The 21,233-nt window shown below is 54.1% G+C and overlaps 1 protein-coding gene across 2 annotated transcripts; it reads right to left on the minus strand.

The window, feature by feature from the left end:
- Positions 1–16,648: 16,648 nt before the first annotated feature.
- On the minus strand, positions 16,649–19,769 carry LOC147583061 (uncharacterized). 2 transcript variants are annotated; one of them, XM_086690244.1, is made up of 2 exons: positions 17,190–19,769; positions 16,649–16,792 (listed from the first exon to the last, which is right to left on the minus strand). In XM_086690244.1, exon 1 carries the CDS (start codon positions 18,997–18,999, stop codon positions 18,190–18,192), a length of 810 nt encoding a protein of 269 aa, XP_086546370.1. In that variant the 5' UTR covers positions 19,000–19,769; the 3' UTR covers positions 16,649–16,792; positions 17,190–18,189. The 2 variants fall into 2 exon arrangements, with proteins under 2 accessions (XP_086546370.1, XP_086546364.1); XM_086690238.1 differs by having other exon boundaries at positions 16,649–16,826.
- Positions 19,770–21,233: the final 1,464 nt, after the last annotated feature.

Here is a 21,233-nt window from a genome sequence, read left to right on the forward strand (position 1 = left end):
CCTGCTATTTTTTGGAGCTAGTCCTGACCACTCCAGCTGGCAGTCATTTCTCCCCCAGGGTGATTGGATCCGTGCCCCTTTTCTGGCACTCAGCAGCCATATGAATAGATTCAGAAGTGACTTTTGGTCTAACGGTGCGTCCTCGTATCTTTTCTCATCTGCCGAAAAGAACGGAGTTTTTTACTAGTCTGAGCTGTCCTGCTGTTCGGGACGACTTGACAATGGCTAAAGCCACCTTCTGGGAAAGGCTTGCATTCTCCTCTTTGAAGGATGCCTTTCGAGCAGCCAGGCTCCCTGGCTTTCCTTCTGTGTTAGGCCTGAGGAGAAGGAAGCAGCCCCGGGACCGGACAGCAACAGGGGGCTGCCCGAGTGAGGTGTGAGGAAAATGCCACAACCGGGTCCCTGCACCCCAAAGGTCTTCCTCAGTGAGCTGGGTGAGGCCCTGCGCCTTAGCATGCTGTTCCACATGCCACAGCGTCCACGGGAAGGGGCGCGGGGTGCACCCATCCCTCGGTGACTCCGGTCCCGGCCGCCTCCAGACCGTGGGTAGTGGCCGAAGGCAAAAACGCGTGACTATGAGCAACAGGGGGCTGGGCTCTCTGGCGGGAAAGCTTCTGAGAAGGATCTGGGGGGGGGGGCCTTGTCTGCACACTTAAAATGAGAGGGGTTTGCACAACGAGCACCTGTGCTTCCTGGTCCCTGGTGACCAGGTTGCCACATCTCGCTGGGTGTGCCAGTGGCTTTCTGCTGAGTCTAGAGGTTGTTAGGTGTTGCTTCTGAGCCACATCTTTAATTCGAGCCCTGGAAGGTCATCCAGGATTCCATTTCCACACTGACTGAGCTGTACTCACCTCGGGGACAGGTCGTGGGTTCCACAGTCAGGGTTAGGAAGAGGAGTCCGGTACAGCAGAATGGGGCTGCAGAGCAAGCAGGACCCCGTCCACCCAGGGATATTTCACCACAGTGTCCCCTGCAGGCAGTCCCCAGCTGTGGCCGTGGGTGCCGTAATGACAGTTCAGAGCCTGGAGCCTGGTTTGGATTCTGTGTCTCCCTCTCTGCCCCTCTCCCGCTCGCTCTCTCTTTCAAAGATAAATAATAAACATTAAAAAAATTTTTTTTAATAAAATAAAGCTATAGTTACATCCTTTCATGTCCCCAAAGCAAAATGAATACTCCAAAACCAGTCTGGCTAGCAGAGCCACTGGCCTGAATGGGCTGAGGCTTGGGAGGGCTGAGCTCTTTTCCCTGACTGGGGCAGGGTAATTACCTTTTACTCTGATTCTGATTCAGAGATCACTGAGAAGCTACAAGCTAAAATAACGGATGACAGTGCTTTTAGGTAGGGAAAAAACTGGCTTTGCAAAGTCCCCAAACAGCCTATTAGCATAAACGTAAGAAATGGCCCCTTTGGCATTGTGAAGCCACTATCTCATTCATGGACTAGGAGACCTTCATGGCCTTGACACGCCCTTGCCCCACCCCAACTGCTCTCGCCCAGCTGGATCTGCCCCCTGCTCCCTCCTTCCTCCCCCCACCCCAGATCTGGCCCTTCCCCAGCATAGACAGTGCTACCTTTGTACCTTGAAGGCTGGGCTTTCTGGTCTACCAAGAAAACCCCGTCTCCTTCCTTTCCCATTTCTAAACTAGAAGGAAAAAATAACAACCCTGAATCAGACTCCGCTTTCATGAACTGCATCCCATAGGGGGAAAGTCAGAAGGTGGGGATCTGCTCCGCTGGGGGCAAGACTTGTTTTCTCAGGCAGCGGCCAGGCACGATTCTTCCTCAGACACATGGTGTGTAGACTGCAACCGGGCAGCTCTGTGATAGTTTTGGCCCAGGCTACAGGCATCAGCGTCCTGAGCTCCAGCTCCACAGAAAGGCCCCTTGTGCTCCTAATGGGGAGGGGCATCATCCACTGGACAGCCTGCGGGGCAGAGCAGTCCGGCTAACTCGTGAAAGTAAGACTTGGCAGAAGAAAGATCGAAAGCCATCAGCCCCCAAACCTGGTAGTTTGAAAAGGTGTTAACGTGGCATCCGTCTCAAGTTAGTTAACCACTCTTAAAAGTAAATTCAGTAAGGGGCGCCTGGGTGGCTCAGTCGGTTGAGCGTTTGGCTCAGGTCATGATGTCGCGGTTTGTGGGTTCGAGCCCCACGTCGGGCTCTGTGCTGACAGTTCAGAGCCTGGAGCCTGCTTCGGATTCTGTGTCTCCTTCTCTCTCTGCCCCTCCCCCACTTGTGCTCTGTCTCTGTCTCTCAAAAATGTAAAAAAATTTTTTTTTGAAAAAAAAAGTAAATTCGGTACGATGTTCTGCTTCCAGTTCAAAGTTCTGCATGAATTCTTTAAGGTCTTTTTTAAGCCATCTTGAAAATTCCTGGAGCTAACTACCTTAAAGTTGTGGTTAGACTATACTTAGAACTCGGAGCTAACGTCCACATCCCAGAATTATGGATTCTCTTAAATGAGACACAACGTATTTTCTATGCAGCCAGAGAAATGATCTTTCATTGAAACTGCTCTATCTCTGAGTCAGTTGCTACTTTTTCCCACCTCAAGACTCTGTTTCCCCACACATATGCCCTCCCCTCTCACCTACCCGCAGTAGTTTTCTGCTGGTGACGGATCTGCAGCTCTCACTGGCTTGCCCTTCTGACCCTGTCCCGGCAGGTGCAACAATGGGGCAGTGCTAGAACAAATACCAAGGAAAACCAGAGGCCCTGCAGACAGTGGAACTCCTGTAAATGTTGGAGCTTCCGTTAGACTCTGGCTTCCTTCAGGTCCTTGAGGGCAGGTGCATGTGAGATACTCAAGAACTATTTGTTGGATTAACAAGCGGATTGAGTAGAAATTCACTTGAAAAGCAATCCTTTTCTTGTTCTGGACTGGAATTTTCCATGTGCTTTCCATGCTGAAGACTGGTAGCTCTCTGGCTGGTGAGTAGAAGGGCGGCAGAGAGGAAAAAAAGCTAGGGATTGGCAGTTGGCTCTAAACTTGTAGAGAAGAAGGTCAGAGGACCCACTCTACATTTCCATGCATCCTTCTTCATTGGGCTCTATGGAAATTAATTCAATAGTAAGGAGTACGTATACGCCTGGGAGTGGGTGGAGCCATCTAGATGCACATCTGCCAGCAGTTTCTCAGTTGGGTGCAAAATTGGTGGCATCCTGCAAGCTGACACAGCCGGAGCTGTGTTAGGATAGATGCGAGGTGTGAGAGCTGGGAACCCCGTGATCCGGTCCCGGGATACCATCATCCCGTTCCCTGGCACACTGCAGAGTTTTCTCCAAGTATGTGTCTCATTGGACCAGAAGATGTATTTCCTGAGCTGCTTCTCTGGAACATGCTTTCTCTGAGGATAGCCTCCGTCTGTTCCACAGTTAGAGTCTGTGCCCCCCCGGCCACACCAGGATCGGCCACACTCCTCCACTGCTGGTGGCCCTGGAAATTAGTACAGCCTTTTCGGAACATAACACGGGGCTACACGTATATCTCCGTCACTCCTGCTGCATAACAAACTATTCCCCCAAAGCATCATTCAGTATCACTTTTCCCCGGGGAGCTGGAAGACTGAATCGTCTTTAAGGCTCGTTCATTCACATGGCTCGTGGTCGACACTGGCTATTGGCCGGGGGCCTAACTGGGAATGTGGGCGGAATGCCCACACAGGGCTCCCACATGTGGCCTGAGCCACCTCTTAATTCCAAGAGCAAGTATCTTGAGAAAGGAGGGGGGAGATGGGGACAGAAGCATATTACTTTTTATAACCTAGACTCGAAAGTTGCACGTTTCTTCCACTGCATCCTGTTGATCGAGGCGGCTACAAAGAATGGACCATTTTCAAAGGGAGGGAGCCTAGACCCCACCTCTCCATGGAGAGAGTATGTGGGATGGGTCATATGTTGATGTGGCCGTTTTTGAAAAATACGATCTACCACAAAGTGCAGTGCCCACCTCCTGCGATATTAATACTCTGGCTCATCGATCCCAGGACAATGTATCCTAGGAAAATATTCAACAGGAAAAAAATAAGTTATGCCTAAAGATATTCATTGTGAGCACTTGCTCATTGATTTATCCATCCCCCCAGTAAATATTGTTTAAATTCTTTTGCTAGGTGCTAGGAATACAGAGGAGACTTAATATACCCGTTGGAACCTCACATGGTTTCCAGTCTATAATAGCTAAAAACAAAATCCATCCAAATGTCTAGTGCTAGAACGGTTTAATCAATTATTGTACCTCAATTCTGTGAGATCTATCCTTGAATGAGATACTTACAGACTTAGTTTGACCTCTTTCTAAAATTCCTACAACTCTAACAAGACTATGTAAAAAGATGGGGGAAATGTCGGGTAGAAATGAAAGCAAATCAAAGCTGTACGTCTACTGTGGTTACGATTATGTAAAAATATGCATGTGGATCGCCAACTACAACAGAATATCCAAATGTGAACTCACTTGTTGAAACGGGAACGTGGATGATTGTTTTTCCATTTTCAATTCCCTCTCAATGGTACGTCGCTTTTACAAAAAAAAAAAAAAAAAGGTCCAGAAAGGGGGGTGGGGCGGGGGAAAGTGGTGCAAAACAGAATTTTACAGGTCAAAGGAAGAGAAGGCTCTGCTGAGTGAGAAGGTGAGGTGGGACAGGTGGCAAATGAGCTTCAGCAGGAGGAGAAAGCGGGATCCAGCCATGAAGACAGGAGCGGGGGAGCTGACTTTGGAGAACTGCAAAGCATCCCACCCGAGCCGCGTTTACCGGAGCCTGGGAAGTTGGGGCTCGAAGGAAAGGTTCACCTAAGGCTGCAGAGTTGACCGTAGAGACTCCGCCACTTTTTGAGCAGAGATTGAAGTCAAAGGTGTGCCCAAGGAGGATGCCCCTGCCCGCTGTCCCGAGGATGACAGAAGCAGGCAGGGAGGCCTGGGAGGAGGCTGCTGCCGAAGGCCAGGTGGGGCAGGAAAGCTTGGAGAGCGTTTGTGAAAGCAGAAACGGTCACAACGTGGTACCTTGGTAGACACAGCCCCCCGAGACTTCGGCCTGCACGGTTATGACGATTGCAGCGCTAATCGCGGAAATTGGAGGAAGAAGAACCGGTTGGCAGAAGAGAGATTTTCAACACGCTGAGTTCGAGCTGTTAACTGGGACATCCACACGGAATGACAACAGATCGCTGGAAACATAAAGTCTGAATCTTAGGGAAGAGATCCCCTTTTTGGCAAAATAGTCTGAACCTCCCACTCGGCCTAGAAGGCTCTTCCCCCAGCTGTGTGTAACATCTGCTTCCTGTCTTCAGGAAGAGCTCTGCTCAAATGCCACCTCCTTGGACGCTTTCTTGCCACCCTAAAATGGCACTGCTGTCACCATCTCCCTTACCCCGCTCAGCTCTTCTTCATTGCAAATACGTGAGACTTTACTTACCCCCACCAGCTCCCCCCTTTAGAGATGGGACGCCTGCGTCATCGTCCTGTGTTAAGAACTGCACGTTGGGGCGCCTGGGTGGCTCAGTCGGTTAAGCGTCCGACTTCGGCTCAGGTCATGATCTCGCGGTTCGTGAGTTCGAGCCCCGTGTCGGGCTCTGTGCAGACAGCTCGGAGCCTGGAGCCTGTTTCAGATTCTGTGTCTCCGTCTCTCTCTGCCCCCCTCCCCCACTCACCCTCTGTCTCTCTCTCTCCTTCAAAAATAAATAAACATTAAAAAAAAAAAACAAAAACTGCACGTTAATGGGCAACGGGGCACCGATTCGCTCTTATGTGAATTTCCATTATGAAATGATAATAACAAATGGCATATATTCTTCTGACTCCCGAGCTCAGTCTAAAGATTGAAAACTTCTCTGCTCAAAAATACAACTTAGAAGAAAGGACACCCACCAACTGGTTTTTAAGAACGTCTCCTGCATAGCGGCAGGTACTTCCAGGCATATCCTATTGGCCAGCCCTTAATCACAGGGACACATCAAGCTGCAGGGGAATCTGAGGAAAGTAGGTTTTGTCTGCCATGATCATGGCCATGGCCAGCTGATAATCCTAGCACTACAGACAAAGGGGAGGGGTTGGATGTTGGACAGCAGCAGCAGTCTGTCACTGACGAGATGTCTATACAAACCCACAGAGCCTTGGCTGTGCCTGCCTCCAAGGGCCGTGAACATGGTACAGAGTCCATTGTCCCCTGGAATGGTGTAACTCACCAAGGGTTTCCTAACCCTCTCCCTGGTCCCCAGGCACTGACGATAAGGAAATGTTCAACATTTCTGTGTTCCAGATGCCAAGATCTGTAGAGCAAAACATTGCAGTGACATCTACAATGCTTCTGCTTAACATTCTAAGTATTTTTAGCCAGCACCAGCTATATAATTTGTGGGACCCAGTGCAAAATTAAAATTGGGGAGGGGGGGGACACGCCTGGGTGGATCAGTTGGCCTGACTCTTGATTTTGGTGTAGGTCATGATCTCAAGTTCACAGGTTCAAGCCCCGCGATGGGCTCTGCGCTGACATCATGGAGCCTGCTTGGGATTCTCTCTCTCTGCCCCTCCCCTGCCCAAGTGCTCTCTGTCTCTGTCTCTCTCAAAATAAAAAAAAAAAAAAAAATGAAAATGTGGGGTCTCTTGTTAAAAATTACCAAGAATTTCAAGACAGCCACAACAGAGCATTAAACCAATCACAAGGCCCTTCTAAGTGTGGGGTCCTGGGTGGCTGTCCAGGTGGCGGTCCTTTGACACCAGTTCTGTGTTTAGCCTAATAAAAGAAAGGATGTGTGTGTGTGTATCTTTTTTAAGTTTGTTTATTTTGAAAGAGAGTGTGTGAGCGGGGAGGGAGAGAGAATCCCAAGCAGAGGCCACACTGTCGGCAAAGAGCCTGATGTGGGTGGGGCTCAATCCCATGAACCGTGAGATCGTGACCTGAGGCGAAATCAAGAGTCAGATCAACTGACTGAGCCACCCAGAGCCCCAAGGAGCTCTTTAGATTGTGTGAAACACCACATGCAAGCAGTGTTGGCTTTGGGGGCCGCATCAGTTTTGGGGTGAGATGTTTTTCCTTGTCAAAGCTTAGAAAGCCTGGAAGTGGCCTTGGGGATCAAGCAGCTGGACCGTCTCATTGTACAGAAGACCCAGAAGCCCAAAGAGGGCCTGCCTCTGCCCTGCTTGGGCCACTCTAGAAGTCCGGCCTTCAGACTCCGCGGTGCCGCAGGAGGTAGTCGTTTGTCCCCATCAGGCCGGCTCTGTGGTGCCAGGCCACAAGGCATCGTTGACACTCCTGGGACCTCCCAGCGCCTACTTGGGCTAGATTCTTCCTCCAGCCTGTATGGTCAAAGCAGACAAAACCAGGAGGCTCTCCGTCCTTGGTTCCTTCTAGGGGATGTGCCACGAGTCCTCGGGAGCTGAATGGTGGCTTGAAGAGCTTGGCCACTGCGCTCTGATACTTACTTCCTCTCCACAGATGCCTCCAGGCTGGGCATCCGCGGCCTTGGTGCGGAGGTGGGCAGAGAGGTAAGGGCGGGACGCGGCGCACCTGCCAGGTAGGTGCTGAGGGCTCGCCCCGAGGGCACTGGCCGGGGTAGAGGCCAGGCACGCCGTCCCGGTGGAAGCGGGAGCGGGAGGCCGTGTGGGAGTCGCGCTGAGCCGGGGTAGGCGCAAGGGCAGATGAATGTGTCACGGGGAGCGGGGCGGGCGGGGTGTCAGATGGGCACGCTAGTCTCCGGGGGAAAGAAGGTTGTGCGAGACGCGAGGCGGAGGAGAGGGGAGCGATTAGCGAGCGGGCGTGAGTCACGCATCCAGTCCCCGGGCAGCGGCGCGCGCCGCGGGCTCCCCTGGGTGCGGACTCGGTGCCAGGCGGCGCAGCTGGCGCCGGGAAAGGTGCCAGCTTTCCTGCGGGGGCCTCGCGGGGTGGGGGCCGGAGCCGGGGATCTGATGGCCACCTGCTCCTGGCGTGAATCCAGAGGGCGCTGGTATCTGTGCCTGCGGGGCCCTGCCGGTCCCGGCGCCGCCACCACCCCCATCCCCCCGCCCCCCGCACGTCGCGCCCCCCACCCCCCGCGGCGGGAGGACAAAGCGGGGCCGCCCGACCGTCGCACGCGGCGGGCCCCGCACCGCAGGAGGGAAGGGCGCCCTGCCTGTGCCGGCGGAGGCCCTCCCGGCCAGGACAGATGCTGTCCCTGCCTCCCTGCCAGGCCGGGACGCCCAGGCCGGTGACCACCAGCTTCCCTGTGCCGTGCGGGGCCGAGGGCCAAAGAAATCAAGTGGTTTTCATCCCCGCCGTAGGCCGCAGGGCTGCCAGTGGCTCAGGCCTTCATCCTGAAGGCACCTGGGTCCCCACTGTGGCCCGAGTTTCTAGAAGGCTCTTTTCAGAGTCGACCGCTTCTCCCTCCCCGACGTGGGCCCTGAGAGGGGTGGCCGTGGGTACGAGGGAGCCTGCCTCAGAAAAGGCACTAGGGGGGCGCCTGGGTGGCGCAGTCGGTTAAGCGTCCGACTTCAGCCAGGTCACGATCTCGCTGTCCGTGAGTTCGAGCCCCGCGTCAGGCTCTGGGCTGATGGCTCAGAGCCTGGAGCCTGTTTCCGATTCTGTGTCTCCCTCTCTCTCTGCCCCTCCCCCGTTCATGCTCTGTCTCTCTCTGTCCCAAAAATAAAATAAAACATTGAAAAAAAAAATTTTTTTTTTAAAAGAAAAGGCACTAGGAAGGGAGGCCTGGGTGGCTCAGTCAGTTAAGCTTCCGGCTTCCCCTCAGGTCATGATGTGGCGGTCGGTGAGTTCGAGCCCCACGTCGGGCTGTGCTGACAGCTCAGAGCCTGGAGCCTGCTTCAGATTCTGTGTCTCCCTCTCCCTCAAAAATAAATAAACATTAAGCAAGAAAGGGCACTAGGAAGCCCCCCTTCTCCAGGAAGCTGCAGCAGCCCCAGCTGCAGGCCTGGAAGGAGCTTCTGTTCCTAACCTCTGCCCTCTAGGCTGCTGCCCGGGAGAGGGAGGTAGGGAAACAACGGCCTCTCCTCCTGAAGGTCCCTGTGGCTATTCAGGCACCAGCTCCACTGGCTTCTCTCTGTATCCACGGGGTTACTCGGGGGTGTCACAGGCCGGATGTCGGCCTTTCCAAAACTGTACCTGTGGCTGCTGAGGAGGAGGGGGTCTCTTACACCCGCGTGGTCACTTGCGTTGGCTCCTCTCCTGAGAAGCTCCTCTGCCCTGGTTGGGGAGAAGAGTGGGGCGCACTGGCGTGTGTCCGGAAAGCTGAAGGTCACTGCCCTGCTTGGCCAGACCTAAGAGAGGGAAGGGCCAGGCCGGTCTCGCCCTGGCCTCTGTCGCCACTGCCCGACCGCCACGCAAGGCCTCAGAAGAAGGGATCTGGCTACAAGACTTCGGTGTCATTTCCCCGCCTTCAACGTCAGTCAGCAAATTTATTGAACTCTTAATATGCTCAGGGCCTCGCCGCTCTCACCTGCGGCCGATCTCTGCCCTTCCCTGCATCCATTTTCTCTGTCTGCAAAAATGAGATCAATACATCTCAGGTGAGACGTAAGAGGTTCTTCCACGGCAGAGCTGGTAAAGGAACAATAGCCAGAGGCCTTCACCTTCCCGCGCAGCCCGACCAGCGTGAGGCAATGACTGAGGAGTGCACAGGAATTCCCCCCCCCCCCCCCCCCCCCGGAGGGAGCGCGGTGTGGGCAGGCTTCCTTCACACCCGCTGAGGTGCGAGGACGTGTGAAGGTTGGCCCATCTTCACACTTGGTAGCAGATGCCTCCCTGGGTCACAGTCATCCCCTGCATGCGTGTGTTTTTGAACTTGAAAAATTTTTAATTTTACTTTTTAAAAGTTTATTTATGGGGCACCTGGGTGGCGCAGTCGGTTAAGCGTCCGACTTCAGCCAGGTCACGATCTCGCGGTCCGTGAGTTCGAGCCCCGCGTCAGGCTCTGGGCTGATGGCTCGGAGCCTGGAGCCTGTTTCCGATTCTGTGTCTCCCTCTCTCTCTGCCCCTCCCCCGTTCATGCTCTGTCTCTCTCTGTCCCAAAAATAAATAAACGTTGAAAAAAAAAATTTAAAAAAAAAAATAAATAAAAAATAAAAGTTTATTTATGGATTTTGAGAGAGTGGGAGGGGCAGAGAGAGAGGGAGAGAGAGCATCCCAAACAGGCCCCGCGCTGTCAGCACAGAGCCCGATGCGGGGCTCGAACTCACAAACCGTGAGATCGGAACCTGAGCCAAAACCAGGAGCCAGACGCTTAACCAACTGAGCCACCCGGGTTTGAACTTTTCACATCACCTCTGATTTGCCCCCTCTGCCTCAGCGTTTGAAACCTCATGGTTTATGTACCATAAATATGTATGCACAGCCGCTGGGGTGGTTTAGTCCTCGGGCCATTTTGTCGGTATATTTGTGTTTCCTGACCTTTTTAGAATATCCTTGAGAAACAGAACACAGTTCCTGTTTCTTTTGTTTCCTTTTTGCTCACCAGGGTCTACCGTGGGGTTCTGTACACAGCTGGTGCTGAACTGCTTGCTAAATAAAATGGTGACAGCTTAGAGACGGTCCAGAGAGACTCAGTTGGTTGAGCGTCCGACTTCAGCTCAGGTCATGATCTCACAGTTTGTGAGTTCAAGCCCCGCATCAGGCTCTGTACTAACAGAGAGACTCTTAAGAGGCCCGTGGCGGTTACTGGAGATGTGGTGTGGCCCTCTCTGCAAGCCCCGGTCTCTTCAGCACCCACACCTGGCTGAGGTGACCTGCCTGGGCCGCCCGCCCTCCCTCACCCCCTTCACGACATGAATGTGAGGGTGGGCCAGCTCCTGGCAGACCCAGAGCTGAGCTGGGTGCAGCTGAGGCAGCCCAGCCGGTGGCCATCTTGCATCCGCGTGGTTGAGAGCTAGGTTGGATGGGCTCAGGCCCTTCCATCCCCACAGAACGGGGAGCACTGCTGTTGGGCTGCTCAAAGCTTATCCAGAGGACGCCAGACCTGAGTCTGCACCTTAGCTCCCAGGCAGCAGGATCGAGGGGAGGGAGCAGCACATCCTCAGAGCCCCCACCATACTCGTAGGCCAAGCGGCCCCCAACCCTCCACGGAGCAAGAGGATTTGGGGGCTTTAAGGGTCCAAAGTCTTGGCAGGCTTCTTAGTCTCCCCACCTCCCAAGCGGAGTCAAATTTTAATTGAAGCCTGTGAAGCACAAAGTCCTACAGAAACCATTAGGAGAGTCTTCTGGAAAATAGAGACTGACAAGAATCCCTGCAGGGAAGAGGATGAAAGAAATCACAGCTCACCAAGCCCTCTGGGCAACCAGTCCCAGGGCACCCAGCAGACGGCTTCTCCATCTCTGTCGTGCCCAAGTCCTCTCCCAACCCCGATCTCATTAAAAGGAAACCAAAAGAGCTATATTATTTGGCTTCCATCTGGTCTCTTGAGATTCAAGGACTTTAATCAGTAAAATGTTAAAGAATAAAATAACTCTACAATAACAAGAAAGCCACCAGCTGGCCCTTCCAGTGACCTTGCCAGAGTGCCTGGGAAATGGATCACACCATCTGGGCTTGACTTCCCTCCTGGGGAAGAGTGAGCAATTATGCCATTTTAGGATCCAAGTTTACAAAAAATGTATTTCCCCAAATAAGAAAACTTGTGCCCCCCAAACAGCTTGTATCTAATATATCATCTGCTTCCTGCACGGGGATGCAGGCCCACAGTTCCAACTATTCCAGGCCCACAGTTCCAACATGGCATCTTCGGGAAGGGTTGACAGTTCAAGGCACCACAGAGGGCTCCCTGTGAAGAAACGTGGAAAAGCCTAAGAGCAGGAAATAAATTACACTGGTTGAAAAGATAAGAAAATTGGTTGAATTCCTCCTCCAGGTCCAAGTGTAGGACTTACCAGACCTCTTCCTGGGGCCATCTTGCTCTCATGGGGAGAACCTAAACTCAAATCTATGAAGGAAAGACAGAGTGGGCAAGGTGCCCAGCAGGTGACAGTTGAGAGAGAAGAGTGCTGGTGGTTCAGGCTGGGTCTCCCTTTTTCAAGGAGCCACTGAGAGGGAGCTTCAGGGTGTAGACCTGGGAGGCAGCCCTTAAATTCCCACATAGCGTCCTCTGGCAATGGCCGACTAGCCCTTACCCCATCTGGCGTGTCCCTGGGAAAAAGAGGCAAAGGGGAGCGGGAAGGACTCCACCACAGTAGGCAGGGTTGAACCTGGAGCCTGGGGCTCAGGCTCTGTGCTCTGAAGTGCCCTGAGGAAGGGGCTCAGGCTCTTCCTCCCCAAGAGGGACAAGGAAGAGGAAGCAGTCTGAGGTAAACCTCCCCATCGAAGGATATATTTTCAGCCTTGAGCCACTTGGCTGGCTCCCCCTCTCACCCCACTCCCCTCCTCAGACTCCTTTTCCACAGCCTGTGGAAGCCCATAGAAGCTTCTTTCATAGCCATGGAAGCTTTGCCCGGTTCAAAGGGTTAGGCACCACAAGCAGGCCCCGGGGGTCATTGTCATGTTGGTCTTCAGTGCCTTTTCTGAAAGAACTGGCCATCATCCTCCCAGGAGCAGCCCAGACCGCAAAGGTTGGTGTGGCCCGAGTGCAGTGGGAAGAAGCTACCTCCCTGAAGGGTGACCTCTGAAGTCGGACCCCAGAGAGACACCCTCGTAAGGTCAACGAGGGGCTTTCGGGGTGAACAGGGCCAGTGAGTGGCACCTGGGTGGGGGTGGGGGGATCCTGAGTCTGGGACCAGAGCTTCTTCCAGGCTGTTACGTGTGGTGTCAGTTGCTCAGGAAGTATCTAACCATGGAGCTGTGGATATTCTGGCACTTTCCAGGTCACCCTGAGTTTCTTCTTATGTCTCATCTTCACAACTTTTGAGGGCAGGTTTTCTCATTTAAAAAATTTTTTTAATGTTTATTTTTGAGAGAGAGAGAGAGAGAGACACAGAGTGTGAGCGGGGGAGGGGCAGAGAGAGAGGGAGGCACAGAATCCGAAGCAGGATCCAGGCTCCAAGCTGTCAGCACAGAGCCCCACGCGGGGCTCGAACCCACAAACCGTGAGATCATGACCTGAGCTGAAGTCCGGTGCTTAACCGACTGGGCCACCCAGGCGCCCTAGATTTCCTCATTTGAGAAAGGAGGAAGGCAAGGCCCAGAAGATCACATTCTAAGTAGAATCACTGAGACCCAAAGCCACGTACTGTTTAAAGCTCATGTAACTAAAGTGCCCCAGCCAGTGCCCCGGTCCAGGCGCACCCGCGGCATCAGGGCCCCCCTGGGCCTGCCGGCTTGTTCTCTTCAGGGCAGGCTCTCCTCCAACAGAGGCCGCTGGCCCCCACAGCTTCAGGCTCGCAGCCTATCTGGTCAGCAACCCCAAGAGAAAGGCCCCGAGTCTCTAATTCTTTAAGAGAAAGTATTGAGAATACTCTTATACGTACTACCTGGATTTGTCGTATCTTTATATTCTGTCCTGAGCTGGTGTTTTAAAAACGATCTTTTAAAGAAGAAAATACAGGAAAGGGACAAATCGTGGTACCTTCAGACAATGGACTATTATTCAGCACTAAAAAGAAGTGAGCTCTCAAACCATCAAAAGACATGGAAGAAACCTGAATGCATATCATTAAGTGAAAGAAGCCAAGCTGACAGGGCTACATAACGTGTGATTCCAACTATGTGACGTTCTGGAAAAGGCAAAACTACAGAGACAGTAAAAAAGATCAGGTGTTGCTAGGGGTTGGCGGGGGGGGGGGGGGGGTGGGTAGGTGGAACATTTTTAGGGCGGTGAGAACACCGTGTATGAGACCGTACAATGGTGGATACGTGTCATTACTCATCATCAGTCCAAACCCACAGAATGGGCCCCACCGAGAGCGGACCCCGAGGTAAACCACGGACTCTGGGTGATAACCACGTGTCCATGTGGGTTCATCAGTCGCCACCAAGGTACAGCTCTGATGCTGGATGTTGTTGGAGGGGAAGGCTGGGGTGGGGGAGGGGAGGCACATGGGAAAATCTCTGGACCTTCTCAGTTTTGCTATGAACCTAAAACTGCTAAAAAAAAAACAAAAAACATGAAGTCTCTTAAAAACACACAGAAATACAATTATTAAGAACGATGACACCCAAGTCTCCACGATGCTCCCCCCACCCCCCGAGTTAGTTTCCCAATTCAGCTTCAACAAAGTACCACAAACTGAGACACTTCAACCACGGGGAAGGTATTCGCACACAGTGGTGGAGGCTCGAAGTCCGAGGTCAAGGCTTCCACAGGACCGGTTCCTTCTGGGGCTGGCTGGGGGGCGGGGGGGTCCATTCCCTGCTTCTCCCCCAGCTCCGGTGTTTGGCTGGCAATCTCTGGTCTTACAGACGCATCACCCCATTCTCCGCCTCCGTGCTCGCGTGCTGTCCTCCCTACACGTGTGTGTCTGTTCTCAGATACCCTCTTGTTATAGGGACACCAGTCATACTGGATGGGGACCCGTCCTAATGACCTCATTTTAACTCGATTACCCGTCTCTGAATATGATCACATTCTGAGATACCAGGGGGTTAGGACTCCAACCTATGTTTTAGGAGGTGGGGGGGGGGGAACCCGTTAACACCCACTGAAGACACAGCCTTGCCCTGACCTGTGGCGGCCGACTGAGCGCCACATGGCTATGTCGCTGTTCGGACTGCGTGTGTCCCTGGCGGTATTCCGGCTCGGAATTCTCACGGGTGATTTCACAAGCAGGCTGCAACTCACACCTGGCTCTCCCCATCTAGAGCAGCCTGTCAACGCACGGCGGGGTTAGACACATTTTCCAGGTGTCACGGGACGATGCAACACGTGGCGGGGTGGCCTTCACTCGGCAGGTGCAGCCAAGCCTCAGCCCGGCACATCCAAAAGGTCTCCCGGAGACTTGGGCGCTCCCAGCGCTTTTCTTCTCTTACGACGTCTCTGAGCCGCAGAACCCATATGCCAGACATTCCGCGGAGGCAATTCCGAGGCGAAGTGTCTCAAGATCTATCGCCCAAAACACACTTACTGTCTGACACAGCCATTTCTATTCCTCTTAGAGTCCCTTTTTGCATTGCTGACTCCCGAGAAAGCTAATTAATTATTGGAGACACCACTATTAAATTGACACGGTGATTAATCTGATAATCCCTTTTATGAAATTACCTCTGAAATGCTAACTTTTCATCTTTTGAAACTCACTGTGTAAATTACTCTGAAGATTACATTGTACCGGCTTTTGGCTCTGTAAATCTTAACGGCAGTTTTTTGCCAAAAGCAATAAAAGCTGTCCCGAATTTTATCAGGTCAATCAGGAAAGAGGCAGGCAGGCAGGAAATTGAAGGTGACACACTGCAAGTGGGGGGTTTGCCTGACGGATTGTTAGAACCTGCTGTTGCCAGTTGGCTACAGGAGACTTTGCGCCGAGGAGAGGCACAGCGGTAGCCTCCTGAGGCAGAGGGACAGGAGCCCCTGGTCGCAGGTAGCCTCCTGAGGCAGAGGGACAGGAGCCCCTGGTCGCAGGTGTCGAGGCTCCTTGACACAAGAGCCAGTGTGGTTCTAAGCGGTGGTCCCTTCCCCCCTTCTCTGCACCACCGTCCCTACGTCCCCTCCCAATGCACCTCCTGCAGTGGTGGAGACCTCTTGGTGCATGACAGAGACAATGCCTGCCCTCCTGGCACTTCCATTCTAACAGAGGCAGTCAGACAATAAACAAGATAAATGACAAGTGACAGGGTGTGAAGGGGATAAGGGAGATCTAGCGGGGGTGGAAATACACAATTTTTAAAATATTTTTTTTAATGTTTTATTTATTTTTGAGAGCGAGAGACAGAGGGCGAGCAGGGGAGAGGCAGAGAGAGAGGGAGACACAGAATCTGAAGCAGGCTCCAGGCTCTGAACTCTCAGCACAGAGCCCGACGCGGGGCTCGAACCCATGAACTGCGAGATCATGACCTGAGCTGAAGGTGGACGTTTAAGTGACTGAGCCACTCAGGAGCCCCTGGAAACATACAATTTAAACCAAGGGTCAGGGAAGACCGTGTTGCCTTGTTTACCTCACCCTGGCCCTGCCTCGTTGAGATGACATTTGAATAAAGAACTGAAGGCGAGAGATTGGCCACGTGGATGCTGGAGAAAGAGCTTTCCAGGGCACAGCCAGTGCCATGGACCTGGCATGGAAACCTGACTGGTCAAGGAACAGCAAAGGGGAGCTGGAATAGAACGAGCAAAGGGGCAGAGGCAGGAGTTAAGGTCACAGAAATTTGGAATCCATGAGCCATGGAAAGAGCTGAGTAAACCTGGCACTTCGGGGTGTTTTGCAAGGGAAAAGCCAAGTCTGTCGATCCTGTTCTCTGCAGGTGTTCCCTCCCAGCCCTGGGTCCTGTCCTGAAGGCGTCTTCCAGGCAGACCACAGCGTCTAAGGGCCCACTCAAGGAGAAGGGTGTGGACTGCACGACGTGTAGGTGAGCACTTCCCAGGCCTATAGTCCCGCTGCCAGGGTTCTCGATGCATCTGCCCCGGGAAACTGAGGCACCTCCCTCCAGCTTCCCACAAAGCATCCACGTTCTTTCTGCTTGGCGGGGGGGCAGGAAGCTTACTGCCTCCCACCTCCTTCTGTCCCAGGTTTTCTCCCATTTCTGCCTACACAGGTGAGAGCCGAACAGTGAACCCCCCCCACCCCACCCCCGCCCCCGCCCCAAGCCAGGAAGGCCCATGCCTGAGGTGGAGCCAGTTTCTGACGAATCTCTTATGAAGCCTGGAAACCAGAAGAGGTTTCTGATGCCCTCAGCGTGCAGGAGTTGTGGTCGGCAGCTGGAGTGACGTGGCGACAAATGGAAAGCACCTGTCCCCTGGAGGGCGGAGGGTGGGCACCTCCAGCTCACTCTGCAGCAGGAGAAGGGTGGGTTTCTCTGTTTCAGACAAAACCTATCTATGGCCTTGAGGCTCTGGATCCAGCCTCTGTGGCTGCCCTCCGGCTGAGCTGCCCCACGGAAGGATTTTTCTGGAAAGGGACAGCCAGGTGCACACTTGGGGAGGCTCTGAGATCTCCGCCATCCCTGTTTTCTGCCCCCTAGGTGTGGGGATGGAGCCACTGACCGACAGCTGTCACAACAGCATGTGCGGTTGTTTTTTTGGTGTGTCCCTGGCCCTCCCCGCTCATCTGCCACTGCACGGATGGTGCCTGACTCCTCTCCCCCGCTCCTCCCTCCATCCAGGCCCACACCGCGTTCCAGAACAATCCCCCACCGTGCGTCTGTGGAAGGGGCCGGTCTCCCTGTTGCTTTTCCAGTGAGCCTTTTCTTCCCCTGAAGCACATCCAAGAGCGCCGCACCGACTGCCCTCTGGGTTGCCATGGAAACGAAGCATTCTTCCCACTTCCCTCTTCTGTTTACCTTGGTCAGGGACTGCGGCAAAAACCAGCCAGTCGCTGAAGGGGAGGGCGGGCGGCTGGGGGAGAGGGAGGGAGGAGGGGAAGGCAGCCGCTCTAAACCAGATCATTCCGGTTCGGAGCGGTTCCCCGCTCTACCCCCGAGAGGCTCTCCAAGTAGGCTCTCCAACTAGGCGTGGGCCGCGGACGGCGGCTCCGCGCCCTGAGATTAGTGGAGAGGGGTCTGGAGGCTACTCCGCACCCCCCCGCCCCGGGCTCCACGTCCGCCTGCGCTCTGCCTGCCCGGGCTTCCTCCCCGCCGGTGCGGGGTGTTGGCGGAGCCTTTGTCGTGCGGCCCGGGCTCGCCGGCCTCTGCTCGGCGGTGGTCGGTCGGTCACGACACCAGGGCGCCCGGCGGAGGGTGGGGGAGCGATGGGAGCCGGCGTCCAGCCCCGCCCTGTGACCTGGCCCAAAGCACCCTCACCCTGCCCGCACCGCTGCCGTGGCCTCCCAACCGAGGGCCCCGCTTCCTCTGGCACCCTCCCTCGGCAGCGGGGGGGATCGGTTCGTCCTCTCTCTGCCTTCCAGCTTCCAGTTGATCTTAGAATGAAAACCAGACGCTTTGCCCGGCTCTTCCATCATCTGCCCAGCCTGCCTCTCCTTGCTTCCCTGGCCTCCCCTCCCGGGTTCCCGTCCTCCCGCTACGCGGCTTCTTCCCCTTCCAGAAGACGCCAGGGGCCGGGTTTTTGTCTTTGGAATGCTCTGGCCCCTTGATGTAGTGGCATTCTCCCTCATGTGCTTTCTAGCTCCTGGCGCGCAGTCATTGCATCCTCGGGGAGGCTCTCCCTAACTTGTCCGTGTCCGGCCTCTCGTGCTTCTTCACAGCAGCTGTCTCCCCGCTCCCCGCCTCCCATGGAAGCTCCCTGAAGGCAGGCGTGCTGCCCGCCGCCTGGCCCGGCCGGCTCCCGGCCCCGCGCGGGTGCGTACTAGGTGCTCAGTTAGTGAGCGGTCCGAGCGGGCGCGCGCCGGCGCCGACCCCGGCCTGCGCCCCGCGCGCTCCCGCCTTCGGGCCGGGGGTCGGGCGCCCCCTCCCGGCTGAGCTCCGCCGGCTGCCGCTGCCCGCCAGGGGGAGGCAGAGAAGCCCCGGGACGCGAGGTCGCGGGCCCGAGGCCGGCGCGCCGCAGGGAGAGAAACCGGCTGCGGGCCTCGCTCGTGCGGGGGAGGCGGCGGCGGCCAGGCCGCCCTCGCCGCCAGCCCAGGGCTCCAGGGCCCCGGAGGGCGACGGTTCTGGGGCGGGGGATTGCAGGCAAGGCCACCCCTTCTCCGGGCTTTGCGGATCTGGGTAACTCTCTCTGCAGGCACGTCACTGCGCTTGGCTTGCCACCAAGTGGGGGTCAGCCCTCCAGGCTTAACATTCCAGTACCGCTTTGGTGGGGAGAAATGAAGCAGGGAAAGGCGCGGCTGGCGCTTCAAGGAGGCACAGGCTGGGTGGGCTCCGAGGTGGTGAGGTTGGCGGTGGGGGGAGCAGGGCTGGAGTTCCAGTCCTGGACGCCGCCGGTGCACCCCTGGGTACATGTCACTCCCCGCAACGGCCGAGTTACCGTTCTTAGGGATCACCTCTCTGTGGGTGGCAAGTGGGCCTCTTCCTTTGGTGGGGGGGGGGGAGGGGGCAAGGGCAGTTGCCAGCATCCTGAGCCACGATCTGATCTTGGCTGTTGCAGTGCATGCTCTCTACCTTTTCCCCCAGGGTGAGGCTCAGGGAGTAAATGAGACCCCAGATGCCTGGCGGAGGCTGGAGCAAGTAAGTTCGCTCACTTCAAGTGGAGGAGCTCTTGTAGACATCCTTGGCCGTCGCAGGGAGAGCCACCTGGGCTCCAGTAGCCGGGCAGCTTTCGGTGGAAGGTGCAAGAGGGACGAACTGACCCGTGTGGTCTAAGGTGACGCGGACTGAGTAACATTGGCTTTCTCTTTGCACAGCTGCCATGGGCACAGCCACCCTACAGCTCCAGGCCGGGTGCGGGCTCCTGAAATAGCAAGAGGCCGGAGCTCCCAGCTGTCTCTGTCCTTCTCTCCTTCGCAGCCCTGGGCTGGGCTAGGCTGGGCTGGTCACTGCCCGGTCTGCCTGAGCTGAGCTCCGCGCCTTCCTTCCTAGGAGAGCTGCGGAGGCCCTCCTGTTAGGCGGACCATTGGAAAGGTCACTCGTGTGTTTGAGGATTTGAGAAAAGTGTCTCCCTCTTCCACCGGAGACTTCGAGGCCAGACCCCAAGGCCTGTGCAGGATGGGTGGGTTTGCCGGGTCTGCTTTGTGAATCGCTCAGAAGCCTTCCACCTCCCCTCCCCTCACTGTGGAGTGGATGACAGAAAAAGCCTCTAAAATAATTTCTTATCTTGCTTGATTTTATGAAGGGACAGGATGGTGAGGAATGGTCTTCGGGCAACAATTAAATCTTGAGACTTTTTTTTTTTCTCTCCCTCTCCTGGATTTTTTTTTTCTCCTACCGGCTTCCAAGATTGGCTTTTAGTATATGTGCTGCCGAAGCGAGCACTAAGATTGGCTTTTAAATCGAAGATTTCCAAATACCAGTCAGGCTACCTCTTAATCAATGAAGAACTTAAAAATACTAATACTTCAGCCCTGCCCTTTGAATCACCCAATTTTTTACAGCCTGATTTGGTCAGAACGGACCCAGATTCACAGTATCCTGAAAAAGGGCTAAATCGAAAGAGTCACGAAGGGTTCTGGTTTATAAAGGAGAGAAAAGGGGGGGAAAAAAACGAACAAAAACCGTGAACATACTTGAAAAAGCCAGCAGTCCCTGCTGTGGCCCTCTACATCTCCCGGGCCACCTTACCACTGTTAGCTCTTTTGGCTGTTTTTGTTTGTGTTTTCTGATACCTTCCTTTATGCCTCTAGTCAATATGCTTTCCTGGTTAGTGCTTAATTTGTGACATTCTGTATATTACCTTCCTGCCATGGAACATGAGGATTTAGCTCTCACCTATGTCACCCCACTTCCCTTGTCTCGTCCTCTTACTTTATTGGTTAATTTTGTAACTTTTAGTAAATACTTCGTCTTCATTTTCCTGTACCATCAGCTATAGAGAGCGAGAACAGTAAATACCCCAGGCATGCTTCAAAGCACCTCACACATTATTGCAGCCACACAGTAACAAGGACTGAGCCGAGAGCCAAGAGCTAACCAAGCCTTGGTTCTCCAGCTCTCCAGGCCATCTCCTTCCAGCACTGTACTGAGGTAGCCGCTAGCTACGCGTAACAGCTTATACTTACAGAAGTGAAAATTAAATGGAATGAAAATTGTAGTTCTTCGGTCACACTAACCACATCTGAAGTGCTGAATAGCCAGTGGCTACCACATACTGGACAGCGCAAATATGGAACATTTCCATCACCGCAGGAAACCATTGGTTTTGCGCTGGTCTGGAAGCTGGGCCTTTTATATGAAGGTAAGTATGGAAACTGGATGGTTTCACCAGTGTCGTCTCCCATCAAGCAATTACTACCAAAGATTAACTGCAAGAGAATTGTGGTCCTACTGTTCAGTTATAAGAGCTTCGTAACAGCATTCTGACAAACTAGAATCTTACACGTGTAACTGGAAGAACAAAACCACCCAAACCAACTAAGCCACTGAAACCTCTTCCCACCCAAGCTAAGACGGGGCTTAACTAAGAACCGAATTAGATACCAACAAGAGTTCACTTCAAAGCTCTGGCTGGTCTAAAGTCTAAAAGGCACAGGGTCCACTTCTTGCCCCTGATGGGCCTCACGGGAGTATACTTCAGAAGACGTAGGAGAAATAAAGCAAAGGAAACGAGAATGCTCTGCGTAATGAATGTGCTCTGCGTATTAACTGTAACGTGGGCTGGGGAGCCCTATAAATTAGGGGGTAGAAATTGTTATGT

The sequence above is a fragment of the Puma concolor genome, chromosome A2, assembly GCF_028749965.1.
Source record: "Puma concolor isolate L17-30 chromosome A2, mPumCon1.1.hap2, whole genome shotgun sequence".
NCBI lineage: Eukaryota > Metazoa > Chordata > Mammalia > Carnivora > Felidae > Puma > Puma concolor.

Bases quoted from the DNA above. Each gene is read 5' to 3' on its own strand.
- LOC147583061 (XM_086690244.1), bottom strand. From the start codon at position 18,999: ATGCTGGCAACTGCCCTTGCCCCCTCCCCCCCCCCCACCAAAGGAAGA.